This window comes from Hakea prostrata, chromosome 9 (genome assembly GCF_041222555.1).
Source record: "Hakea prostrata isolate BN-2017 chromosome 9, UWA_Hpros_2, whole genome shotgun sequence".
NCBI classification, from domain to species: domain Eukaryota; kingdom Viridiplantae; phylum Streptophyta; class Magnoliopsida; order Proteales; family Proteaceae; genus Hakea; species Hakea prostrata.
In genome coordinates, this window is record NC_142608.1 from 17,886,658 (window position 1) to 17,899,909 (window position 13,252).

Consider the following 13,252-nt stretch of genomic DNA (forward strand, 5'->3'; position numbering starts at 1 on the left):
ATGTTCATATGTAGGCATGCTTTGCTATAAAATATAAGCATAACCTTTCTCAACCACGCACTTAGATAATCCAAAATTCAGCTACTATGGGACCCAAACGTAATTCATTGCACTAAAGGGACCCAACCTTAGTTTGTGGTCTACTAAGAGGACCTGCGTGTACAATACTCAACTTATTTGGAGATCATTTAACAAGTTCAAGTGACAAGAAGCCAAACTGCTGTAAGTGCCAAGCACTCTACAAAGCTTCAAATGGAACCAAGAGTTTGAAGTGTAGCAACACTTAGGTTTCTAGACCAGTGCCATTGCAATTAGGATGGTCTATTTGGTAATCTATGTTGAAAAGTTCCCATAATCCATATGGACCAAAAGTACTCAGTAAAATTGTGCAATTGACCAAACTCAATCAAAAAATAAAAAATAAATAATCAATCAAGTCACCTTGATGTAGCCTCAAATGAATGAGGGCTAATTATCCAAGATCTTAACAAAATCTTCCTTAGTTTGAAATTCAAATTAGGGTTTGGAATTATGGCTTGCTGTTTCTTGGGTAAGGCCGATCAGAATGAGCTGAAACGTGAATGGTAAGTAGATATGGTCCTCCAAGTTTAGTTGGGTTTGGATGGCCAAATTAGAAGATACAGGGTCTTGTTTTTAGGATATTAGGAAGGCGAAAATTCAAAATAAAAAGTAGAAAAAGGCGAGAGTGAAGGGGGATAGGGTACACTGGCTGCCACTTAAATTGAGGTAGGAGCCTTGTTTTGAAACTGTGGAGGATATGTAAAAATGACCTGAGTGAAGGCCGAACCCACAGCAGTAGATGAATCCCTCCTAGACTTCACAAGAGACCCTAATCTCACGCACTTGGAAGTTCCTTATCAATGATGAGAATACTATTACCATTTACAGATAGAACAGCAAAGCATACAAAAGCCTGAGCTTAAAAAACTGAATTTTAGTAATCTGAACCTGTGAATTGTAACATGATTAGGACCTTTATTTATGGCCTTACAATTGCATTCCTAGTTGTAGCCAAAATAGAAAACTCAATTGAAATATAACTGTAATAATAAGTAGTAGCCTAATAAATTAGAGTGTATCAGGTCCCTGATAAGGAATAATAAATTATGGCCTCAAATAGAGTTGATTGGAAGCAGAGCTGAATATTGACTATTGAGTATGATTAGATTTGAGCACATATTCTTTCCTAAGAGCCTTTTCCTTCCCTAAAAGCAAGCCTATGCTATAGTTGATACCATGGAAAAAAATTTGAGCAAAATTATCAAAATTTCGGTCGAAATGTCTACACTTTTCTAAAACGAAACAAAATACAATGATAGGAATAGAAAGTGTACCATATCATATTGTTTTCCGGTCGATACAATACGATATTTCGACCGATATGGTATCGACCCGAAACGATACAATGTTAAGAAAAACTAATTAATTTATGTTTTAAATTTAAAAATAAGAGAGTATTAGTGGAAGCATGTATGCAATTTTTGGAACATGTTGTGGAGCTTTTTAAGATAATTAGTGTGTATTTTATATATTTTTAAAGGGATAATTACTATTGGCCCCCTGTACTTTGATTTTATTACTATTGTATCCCCTGTACTTTTCAAAATTACTAATCCAACCTTCAACTTTGTCTATAATTACTATTGCCCCCCTACCGTTAAGTTCCGTTAGTTAACTGATGATGTGGCATCTTTATATTTTCTTAAAAACCCCAAAATACCCTTATACTTATCTCTTTATTTATTTACCTTTTTGTCAAGTTACAGTAGTACCCTTAATTAACTGTGGGAAAAAAAACTATAATCCGTTTTATTCTTTAATAAAAATAAATAAAAATAAAAAACAAAAAATACCAAATAAAGAAAGAATGATTGAATAAAACTCAAATAGAAACTGAAGAGGAAGGGAAATCGAATTCAACTCAAATTGGAAACTGAATATCACCTAAAAAAAATTCAAAATAAATGAAGTTTAGTGAAGGTGGGAAACCAAATCGGATCTGAATTTTGTTCATTTCTTTAATTCAAAATAGATGAAGTTTCGTGAAGGTGGGAAACCAAATCGGATTTGAATTTTGTCCATTTCATTAATTCAAAATAAATGAAGTTTAGGGTAAAATTGACATTTAATCTGGTTTCATAAATAGGATAGAATCGTCTTTTAGTTTCTTAATTTTAATGAAGGGCAAATTAGACATTAAATATTCAAACTTAACGGCAACTTAACACCGTTATAAGGAAGGGGGCAACAGTTAATTATCCCATTTTTAAATTATTTAGATTTTAAAAAATACTTATATTTTTTTAATATTTAAAAATAGGAGGTTATGATTAGAAGCATGTATGTAATTTTTGGAGTATATTGTGGAGCTTTTCAAGATATTTAGTATTTCTTGTATCAGGCATTCTCTTTCAAAAATGTCATACATAGCTTGGCAACACGGAAGGCAACTGACAGCTGATAGGAGGAAGAGCGAGTGTAATTACTATAAGAAACAAATAGGAGGTAGGGCCACTAGACTAAAGGTGCATCTAGTTGGTAGAAACAGGGATGTAGTAAGGTACCAAAAGGTGCCCACAGAGGTCAAGAAAGCAATGGCTTCATATATTAGTGGGAGAAAGCAAAAGAGGAAAGAGAAGAGAACACATAGGGAGGAGTTCGAGGATGCATTAGATGACCATTCAGATCCCAAAGATTATGGTCTAGATGAGCCAGGAGTATGGGTGTGACCCTGACCCAGAGGCTAAACAGATCTAGAGGGTGATGATGATGAGTCGGGAGTAACAGAGGGTTGATGACATGAGGAGGCAACAGAGGTCTCTAGGTTGTGGGTCCTCTAGAAAGCCAGTAGGTATGGGAAGCACAGGCATCTCCCAAGTCCCTATGAGGAGTTAGAGTGTGAGGCAGGAGGTTCCTATCCCAAGGGCCCCTACAAGGAATTGAGCTTCATTAGTACATCCTACAGATCTGGATCCGGAGATTCTTCACAATGATCCGACCCTATTTAGGAGGCATGAGCAAAAGCAGAGAAAGTTGAAGCACTTATGGGGGAGTGTGAAGGAAAAAGTGGGGATGGCTTTCTCCAAATGGGCTTATTACCATAGTATTCCAGCACATACAACCCAAGGGCCCTGCTATAGAGATATGATTGAGGAGATGGGCATGGTGTACAAGGACCCACTCCATCTGAGATATATAATGTCTATTTGCCTAAGCATAAGGAGGACTTAAATGAGTATATTAATGGATTAAAGCCCATGTGGGCTCATTATGGAGTGACTGTGATGGTTGATGGTTGGACTGATCCCACTAAACAATCCATCATCAATTTCATGTTGAATTATGATGGGAGGACAATGTTCCTCAAGTCAGTAGATGCATCCGGTGATAAGAAGGATGCAAAATATATTTATAAATTATTAAAGCAAGTGGTGAAGGAGATTGGAGTGGAAAATGTGATCCAAATTGTGACTGATAATGGTTCAAACTACAAGAAAGCTAGGTTAAAGATGCAGGGGAACTCCAGGTATCAAAACATATAGTACTAATTTTCATTTTTAAATACACATATTTACATTACATGTACACTTTATGACTTTGCATTGATGCCTTGATGGATGGACAGATATAAGCTCTTTTGGACTCCATGTGCTGCTCACTACATTGACTTAATGCTGAAGGACATCGGAAAGGTCAAGCTTGTGAAGAAGACTGTAGAGCAAGCCCGACAAGTTAGCACCTTCATCTATAACCACACATATGCATTAAAGATGATGAGGGACAAGTGTCAAGATGACTTAGTGAGGCCAGGCATAACCAGATTTGCTAATAATTGGATAGCACTGCAAAGCTTTAAGAGTAAGAAGACTAGCCTTAGGAGCATGTTTGCATCAGAACAGTCACTTAGCTGGGAGGATTCTTCATCCGTGGGATGAAGGAGAGCACAGTTGACCATACTCGATGAGACTTTTTGGCATAATGTGATGATAGTGGTGAACATGCTTGAGCCTATGGTGCATGTGTTGAGAATGGTAGATCAACAGAAAAGACCTACTCTATAACACATATTTGCTGCAATAGAGAGGATGAAGCAGCAAGTTGCTCAGGTCCACCCACACGGCAACAAGAAAGTCCTCAAAATCATCCAAGTTAGATGGTAGTCTATGTTGCAACATTCACTGCATAAGGCTGGTGAGTTGCTAAGTCTAGTATTCAATTAAATTTTCATTATGTTGTCACACTAATAAGCATTAACTATTCCCTTTTATGACATACTTTTTCTTACACAGCATACTATTTAAATCCCAAGTACCATTACAAGGACAATCTTGGGATGAGGCAAGATTTGATGGATGTCGTCCAAACTGTAGTGGAGAAGTTGGAACTGGATCCATCTAAACAAGCAATCATCCTTATGGAGGTGAGACAGTGATTTGAATCATTTGATATTCACAATTCATAGTTTTATACTAAGTCATTAACCTAGTAACTAGTTATTGTTTTTTCTTTTTATATATTAGATAAAGGCATTTAGGAATGCCACTGGGAGCTTCAATCGTTCCGTGGCCGTATTGGGACGGGAATCTGCCCGTGGGAGTAAGTTCATTCATTTATTTCATTATATATTTAATTATTATATTCTATCTTTAATTTAGTTATTTAAGTATTGAAATGACTTAAAGAGTCTATGTTTGTTGCAACTGAGTGGTGGTTGCAATTTGGACATGACTCACCCCACTTGAGTGCGATTGCAAGCAAAGTGTTCTCTCAGACATGTTCTACCATTGGTTGTGAGTGAAATTGGAGCACCTTTAGACTCATTCGCTCAAAAAGGCACAACCAATTGGGTGTGAAGCATCTAGAGGACCTTGTCTACATACACTATAATATGAGACTGTGGGGGGATCATGTTAGACACAAGATGGACAGAGAGAGTAACAATATCAAATTGGCCGACATATTTGAGACAGGTGATGATGATAACCCAGTAGTTGATTGGATCAGGGACACTAAAGAGCCATTGCTGGATGAAGAGGGAGGTCGTCCCAGTAGATAGATTGCAAAGGAGATGGGGGCTGATGTGGAGGACTCCATGGCCCAGGAGGGGACTGCACATGCAGCGTCCGCCCGTCCCTTTGTGCCACACCCTAGTGCACCCACCCAGAGTGAGGATTTGATTGTCCTGTCCGACACTGAGGATGATGTGACTCAAGCCTCCGACGATGACAACAATGGTGATGATGATGATGACGATGATGATAATGACGGAGGGGATGAGGAGGGTGTTGGACCTCGTGATCAGGATTCAACTGATACTAGGGACAGACCACCATCACCACCACGACCACCAGCAGTACGTGAGAGTCAAGGAGGGGAGGACGACCCCCAAGATTCACAGGGGAGAGTCAGTTTACCCACACAACATAGGATTCAGACCATACTAGAGCTGCATCTCGAGGCCAAAATGTTTCCTCTACATATTCAAGGAAGGGGAAGGGGAGACAGCACGGCTATAACACAGAGGACATGCCATCATACGAGTCCTACCGTCCGGATGATGCCGAGAGCTTGGTGGAATCTATGAGATCGATGAGCATTGATGATTATAGAGACTCTACCTCCAGAGAATCCGGATGGCATAGGCCTGCAGAGCCCTGATATGATATTGTTGTGGAGAGTATTGGTTCTACTGGGTCCACTTATGGAGCTTATGGTTATAGACCATATGGTGTCCCTCCTAGGTATCAGACTCAGGATTAGTCACTAGTGGAGCCTTATGGTTATAGAGCTTATGGAGCTTATGGTGTCCCTCCCACTGTCACCTATCGGAGTCAACCACTAGAACCTTATTGTCAAAATGGACCTTATGCTGACAACTAGGGTGCTCCTTCATTTGTTGAGTAGATCTTTCACTCTATACCACAGTCACCACCAACCTTTCCATATGCAGTTGAGCCAATTCCTTATTCCGAGATTCACAACTTTCCACCATCAGGAAATCTTAGGCATGTGGATGAAGCCACATACAAAGTTGCAGTTGCTGACTACATCGACCACTATATGGAGCAAACATCATAGAACTTGTATTGTCATTTGTATGGGGTGCAGATAGAAGAGGGTGACATCGAATAGAGTAGACTTGTAATTGGTATTTGGTAACATTCTCGCTTCTTCTCATATGTAGTATATACTTGGATGTTACATTTTCAATAGTTTTTTTGGTAAACTAGTAGTGTTTATTATGCTTGAAATAGGTAGTATGCAAGAATCATAGATCATTTTGAGTCCATTGAGGTCTGAAATTGAAGTTACAATTTTCAAAAAAAAGCATCTAGTTTCGACCTAAACATAAAAATTTCAACCTTTTGCAAGGTCAAAATTTGTTCATTGGTTGATACTGAGGTCAATCAGAGGAGAGCTATAGTACACACTCAGACATCTGATCGATTTGCATTAGTGGCAAGTCCTAGCAATAATAAGTCTAGTTCTAGCCCTCCAGTGAAGTGCGAGTATTATGGAAAAAAGCGCCATACAAAGGACAAGTGTTGGAAGTTGCATGGACGTCCAACAAATTCTTAGGGAGGAGATAGAAGTGGAAATAGGGACAGCAATCAAGCATCTACAAATCAAACAAGTTCAACCCAACTTCCAATACTCCAATACCTTTTTCCTCTAACAAGATCCAGCACCTTCGCCAATTAATGTCCAAACTTGATGTGTCTTCTTCAACCCAACTTCCAATGCAAGCGTAGCTTCTGTCGTTGTTCCCTCTACAAATCCACAATCCTCCATAGGTATTTTTGGTTGTCACATTCTCAATTTGACTTATCCATACTGGATAATTGACTTTGGGGCAACCGACCATATGATTGGTTCATCTTCCTTGTTTCATACTTATACTTTTGCTCCTTTGAATCAATTTGTTCGAATGGTTAATAGGTCACTTTCTCATGTCACTTTCTCCTCTTTCTGGGCAAGAATCCATTATATGTTCACCCTCTCTTACCCTATCTTCTATTTTGCATGTTTTTAAGTTTTTAGCTAACCTTATATCTATTAGTAGCCTTACTTATGATATGAAATGCAAAATAACATTTTTTTCCTTCTCATTGTGTGTTCGAGGACCTGGAAATAAGGCGTACAATTGGCAGTAGTAATAGAAAGGGGGACTCTACTTAATGGACGGGTTGCCACTAGCTCTTTCTGCGGCCTCTAATTCCATTTCTCCTACACTTTTAGTTTTTACCTTATTGCAGTGGCATAATTGTCTTGGCCACATTCCTTTACCCATTTTGTCTAAGTTGTTTCATGATTTAGTTAAAAGGTGTAACTTGAATGACTTTCATAGTGAGGCTTGTATTTTAACTCAACAAACTAGACATGTTTACCTTATTTCAGACCATCATAGTCATGTTCCTTTTTCACTTATTCATTTTGATGCATGGGGTCCTTCTCAGACCATGTCTTTGTCTATGCATAGATGGTTTGTTAACTTTATTGATTGTTGCACTAGGAGCACATGGGTTTACTTACTCACCAAAAGAGTGATGTTTCATCATGTGCCCAAAATTTTCATAATATGGTTAGGACCCTGTTTAAGGTTGTAGTCAAAATCCTTCGTACAGATAACAGGACTAAGTACTTAAGTGGCGCATTTCTTTCTTCCTATCTGACCATGGCATCATACGCCAGACCAATTGCGTCCACCTCCACCTCAAAATGGATTGCCAAACGCAAAAATTGACATCTAGTTGAGGTAGCATGTTCCCTTATGTCTGCTATGCATGTGCCTCCTCAGTTTTAGGGTGATACGGTTCTTACTGCAGTGTATTTGATTAACCGAATGTCTTCCCAAGTCTTAGACCAGCGCTACCCCCTTAAGGTTCTTTTAGGGACAGCATCCTTTACAGTACCACCTAAGGTTTTTGGTTGTGTTGCCTCAATTCGAAACCACCATGTTCATGGTAAGTTGGATCCTCGTGGGTTACAATGCATTTCCTTAATCCTTAGGTTATCCTCCTACATAGAAGGGGTGTAAGTGTAAGCATCTTGGTTCTCGTCGTTCCTTTATCTCTATGGATGTTGTGTTCTACGAACAGGTTCCTTTTTTTCAGCCTACACCACTTCAAGGGGAGAGTCTTAGTGAAGAGGTTTTGGCATTGATACCTCCTTTTGATATCTCTCCTGAGATTCCTGCAAATGATCCTCTTTTCTAAAATGGAGTAACCAGATAGGAACAGCTACTGGATGATGTGTATGGGAACCTAAACCTCTGAAGACCTACCAAAGAAAGCAGCAAGTGACCCCTTCTGAACCGAGCCAATTGGAAGCTTCGGTTCCTAGTCCTGAAGAATCCATTCCTCCAGGTGAATCTATCTCTTGCCCTTCTTTTGATGCTACTTTGGACTTACTAATTGCATTGGGAAAACAACCGCAAACTTGCACCAAACATCCTATTTCCAATTATATCTCATATCAGTCCTTATGCCTAGAATTTCATAGTTTCATTTCCTCCTTGTCCTCTACTTCTATTCCTAACACTTGGCTAGAAGCATTATCTTACTCAAATTGGAAGGAAGCTACGAATGCGGAAATGCTAGCTTTAGAGAAAAACAAAACTAGGGAATTGGTAACTTTGCCTGCAAGAAAGCGAACTATTGGGTGCAAATGGGTGTCCATGATCAAACACAAAGCAGATGGGACAATTGAGAGGTACAATGCAAGATTGGTGGCTAAAGGCTTTACACAAGCACAAAGCAAATGGGACTATAAAGAGGTACAAGGCAGGATTGGTGGCCAAAGGCTTTACTTAGACCTATGGCATTGACTATCAAGAGACATTTACCACTGTTGCCAAGATAAACACATTTCGGACAATTCTTTTATGTGTTGTGAATAAAGGGTGGAGAGTCTACAACAATTAGATATGAAGAATGCTTTTCCGCATGGAACGCTCGAAGAGGAGGCATACATAAATGTGTCACCTGGGTATTCTACTGCCAAGACTCATGGGCAAGTGTGCAACTTGAAGAAGGCGTTGTATAGGCTGAAGCAATCTCCAAGAGCGTGGTTTGGAAGGCTTCATGAGGCCATGATCTCTAATGGCTATAAGCAAAACAATGCAGGCCACACTTTGTTCATCAGGAGAGATGGCTCCCACACTACTCTACTTCTAGTATATGTAGATGATATTGTGATCACAAGCAGTAGCGAGTATGAGACTTCATTGAAGACCTTTTTGGGAACTAAATTTGAGATCAAAGATATTAGAAAGCTCAGATATTTCCTAGGGGTGGAGTTGGCATATTCCTCTAGTTGTGTATCTCTCTCTCAAAGGAAGCATACTCTGGATCTTCTCAAGGAAAATGGGATGCTCAGTGTATGCCTGTTGAGACTCCTATTGAGCCTACCTACACTTGAAGGCCAAAGAGGGAGAATCAGTTGACAAGAGGAGGTATCAGAAGTTGGTGGGAAAGTTGACCTATCTGTCTCATACCAAGCCAGACATCACGTTTGCAGTTAGTCTTATGAGCCAATATATGCATGATCCCTACTCCTCACATTTAGATGCAGTGTATCGTATATGAGGTGTACTTGAAGGCCACTCTAAGAAAAGGGATTTTGATTTCAGCTCATAGACACTTGAAAGATTAAGGCATGTACAGAAGCAGACTGGGCAAGTTGTCCAGATGATAGGAGGTCTACTCTGGGTATTGTGTGTATGTGTATGTGGGAGGTAATTTGATGACTTGGTGAAGCAAGAAACAAGCTATAGTTGCGAGGTCCAGTGCCCAAGCCGAGTTTAGGGCATTTGTGAGGTACTATGGCTAAGAGGGCTGATTCAAGAGATTGGGTCAAATTCAAAGGTTCTCATACAGTTATACTCAGATAGTAAATCAGTAATCAACATAGCTCACAATCCAATACAACATGACAAAACCAAGCACGTGAAGATTGAAAGACTTTCATCAAAGAGAAGATTGAGGCTAGGTTGACTCGTATCACTTTTATTACTTTAGACAAACAGCGGGCTGAAGTGCTTACAAAAAACTTAACTACGAAAGTGTTTAGTAGTATCATTGGCAATTTGGGCATGGTAAATATCTATGCTCCAACTTGAGAGAGAGTGTTGAAAGACCTAGGTATATTTAGTTAGTACTATCCTTTTTTGTTATTTCCTTATTTCACTATGATTTTATTTTTTCTTGTAAGATTCCCACACTGGGAAGATTTTGTTTGTTTTGTATTTAGTAGTTTCTATATAAATAAGCTCCTGCCATGTACTTCAAACACAAGTCAGGATTCCTCTAAGGACTCTATCATGAGCTTTTTCGAGGTCAATATAAAACATATCAACACCTTTCTTACACTCTCTATACATTTCCATAAATCTCATAATAAGATAAATAGCTTCCATTGTAGACCTTCCCGGCATAAACCAAATTAGTTCTCCGTAATAGTTGTTTCTTGTCTTAAACGGGTTTCAATTACTCTATCCCATAATTTAATAGCATGATTCATCAGTTTTACGCTCGACAGTTATTACAGCTTTGAACATCTTCTTTATTTTAGCAAACTAAAATAGGCTCAAAATTAAAACGTAATTACATTCTTTAGTCATGTGCTAATTACATGCTAACTGAAATTGAACTAATTTGAACTAAGGTTCCATTGAACTATTAATAGATTATCAGTACTCGACTATTCCATCTGCATCATAGTTGTCAAGGCCTCGCCTAGGCATCCAAGTGCTTTGATCTACCTGGGTCCCTTAGTTGCCTAAGTGACCATCTTATTCACTTAGTTGGTGTTGCCTTGAATTTCAGCCCTCTCCAATGCCTTGATCTGCCCAGGTGTCATGACAACTATGACCGCAACAGTCTTTTAGTTTTAATTTCACAGCCAGATTTACATACTATACTGTCCTCCATAAACCCCAAAACCACTCAAACACAAGTATCATCTTCAAGAGTAAGGAAAACATATCCTATAAGTATTTGTTCCAAGGCTTGAATAGGCAGCTACACATCATTCCTCTTTGAGCAATTTTTTTCTTGTTGGGAGTGATGTAAAGACAGGGTTAGGTTCCCCTTCTAAACTAAAATCATCTTCATTTTACAGGTGTCCTAACATGGAAGTAGAAAGAGCATAGTTTCCCCTCTTTCCTACAAAAACCCATTATCCACCATTCTGACAGGCTGGTTTCAGCAAAGGAGAGTACTTGTTTACTTAACCAGTTGTCTTTCAGAACTTTCAAGAACTTAAAAGTTAAAACTACACCCAACAATACCTCAAGCGACCCTTCCAGAAAATAAATAATTATTTAAAAAACATCATTAACAAACAATCTCTTGAGCATAACCAATCTATTAATTGATCAAGATTATAACACATAGCAACCGAAAGGCAAACCCACAAGCCAAGCAATACAAAGAATTTGGAAAAGCAACTGACTAATACCTTACTGATTCCTTCAAGACCTCCAAGTGTCTCTATAGCGCGTGAGGTTGATGTAGGATAACCTGGATAGTGAACTGCAAAAACCTCCGCCTCTGGTAGAACTCCAACAACAGTGTTATTTTGTATTACTCCCATCGCATTTGCAAATCTCCCCTTTTACAGCCACTACTACCACACTAAAATGCAATTGAAGACTTATTTTGAACCAGGTTCTATGGTTTGTTCAGTATTCTTCCGTTCTCTTACCACTTTCCCCTCCGCCCTAAAATGATCTGCCTCCAACCAAATCTGCAGTCCATTGAGGTAATTATGCATTACAGTATCATATGGAGCTTAAACCTGAAAATTATTGCAGACAAAATTCTATAAATAAGTTGTATTCTGTAAACCTAAAAATAATCAATCAATGCAAAATGGAGTGACCAAAAGTAGGGTATGATTTCTCACTATTGTTGAAGAAAGCAAACTTCCTTCAGCGCTTCCAGCGCAAGATTGTGGCAGAGGTGGTGGCTTACTTAGTAAGTTCGGATGGCCATGAAAAAGGTATAGACAATCACCATTTGAACCCCCCCCCCCCCCCCCACACACAAAAAAAAAAAGAAGACAATCACCATCAAAAGAACAAAATAGTAGCATATAGACAATGATTTTATCAAAAAGAAACCCAATTACATGTCATAAGATAATAATTTAGCATATAAAAATACATAATAGTATCTCATCAAACATTTACAATAAAAAGAATTAAGTATTGAAGAAGTTTTTCTCCGCAAGATAGGGTGAGAAACCATTACAGACAGGGATTCTGATCTGGCTTGGAAAGTGCTTTTTTTTTTTTGAAGAAGAAAGAAGTGGTTTACATGTTTTTTGCGATCCCATGTCGTAATTCCAGCAATACTTTGTCGGTTCGGGTAATCCTGCCACGATTTTGGGATCAAAGGGTACCCTAAGGAGTAAGGACTACTACTCGACCATATTTTGGGCCATATCCGAGGCCTGAATCACCCTGCTACTTAGATCTTATCTCTATTCTAGAAATTTAGTTCTAAAAATTTTGTTCCACGACCTAATTCCAAAACTTCAGTTTTCAGATGGTGACTGTTTTTTATTTCCTTCTTCTCTCACTCCTTTTTATTATCTCTGCCTGTGGAAAAATGGGGTTGCATCCTACATTAAGCCCCAGAAGATTATGTATGTTATTATATTTAGAAATTTTTTATCGCGCTAAGAGTTCAAATTTTATTTCAGAAAGCTCATGGCAGATGGTATGTTCTTTATTGGATTTGGGTCTAGAAATTGCCCCTACCCGAAGAGCAGACTTGGCATACTTTTTGTGTGAAAGAGAACACCAACTGAGTAAAAACTGACAGAAAAAAGGTTTTAATTAGCTTAACGGAGACGGAGAATGAAAAGTAACAGGAGACGCCGGAGCAGGGGCTCACCGGAGAAGATGAACAATGAGTCACTTTCCCACCGCTGAAATCACCGATGGAGTTGAAATCACAGTAACGGAGCCAGAGAAGGAGAAGCTAAGGTTCAAAAGCCCAAGTCCTATTGATCAGGTAAGCAGCAGGAGGGGTCGATAAGTCAAATGCTACTATAGGGGTTTAGGTCAAAAACAATTTAAACATTAGGATCCTTTTTCTTTTTTTTCTTTTTTCTTTTTTTTTTTTTTTTTTTTGTACTGGCGCTTTTTAAATACTGAAAATGAATTGCCGTTCACGATAGTCGAACCCAAGACCTCTCCGCTGAGAATTTTTATTTTTATTTT

The 13,252-nt window shown here is 38.7% G+C and overlaps 1 protein-coding gene across 3 annotated transcripts in view; it reads right to left on the minus strand.

The window, feature by feature from the left end:
* LOC149004895 (transcription factor tau subunit sfc1-like) overlaps nt 1-13,252 on the minus strand; it is a 64,730-nt gene that overhangs the window by 45,875 nt on the left and 5,603 nt on the right. The window contains exons 3-4 of one of the 3 annotated variants that reach the window (XM_089169165.1): nt 11,929-11,995; nt 11,482-11,820 (exon numbers count right to left, since the gene is read on the minus strand). In XM_089169165.1, the coding sequence (XP_089025291.1) occupies nt 11,482-11,616 (135 nt within the window). In that variant the 5' untranslated portion in view covers nt 11,617-11,820; nt 11,929-11,995. The remainder of the gene's footprint in view (nt 1-11,481; nt 11,821-11,928; nt 11,996-13,252) is intronic. The other 2 variants (XM_089169166.1, XM_089169164.1) reach the window with 2 other exon arrangements.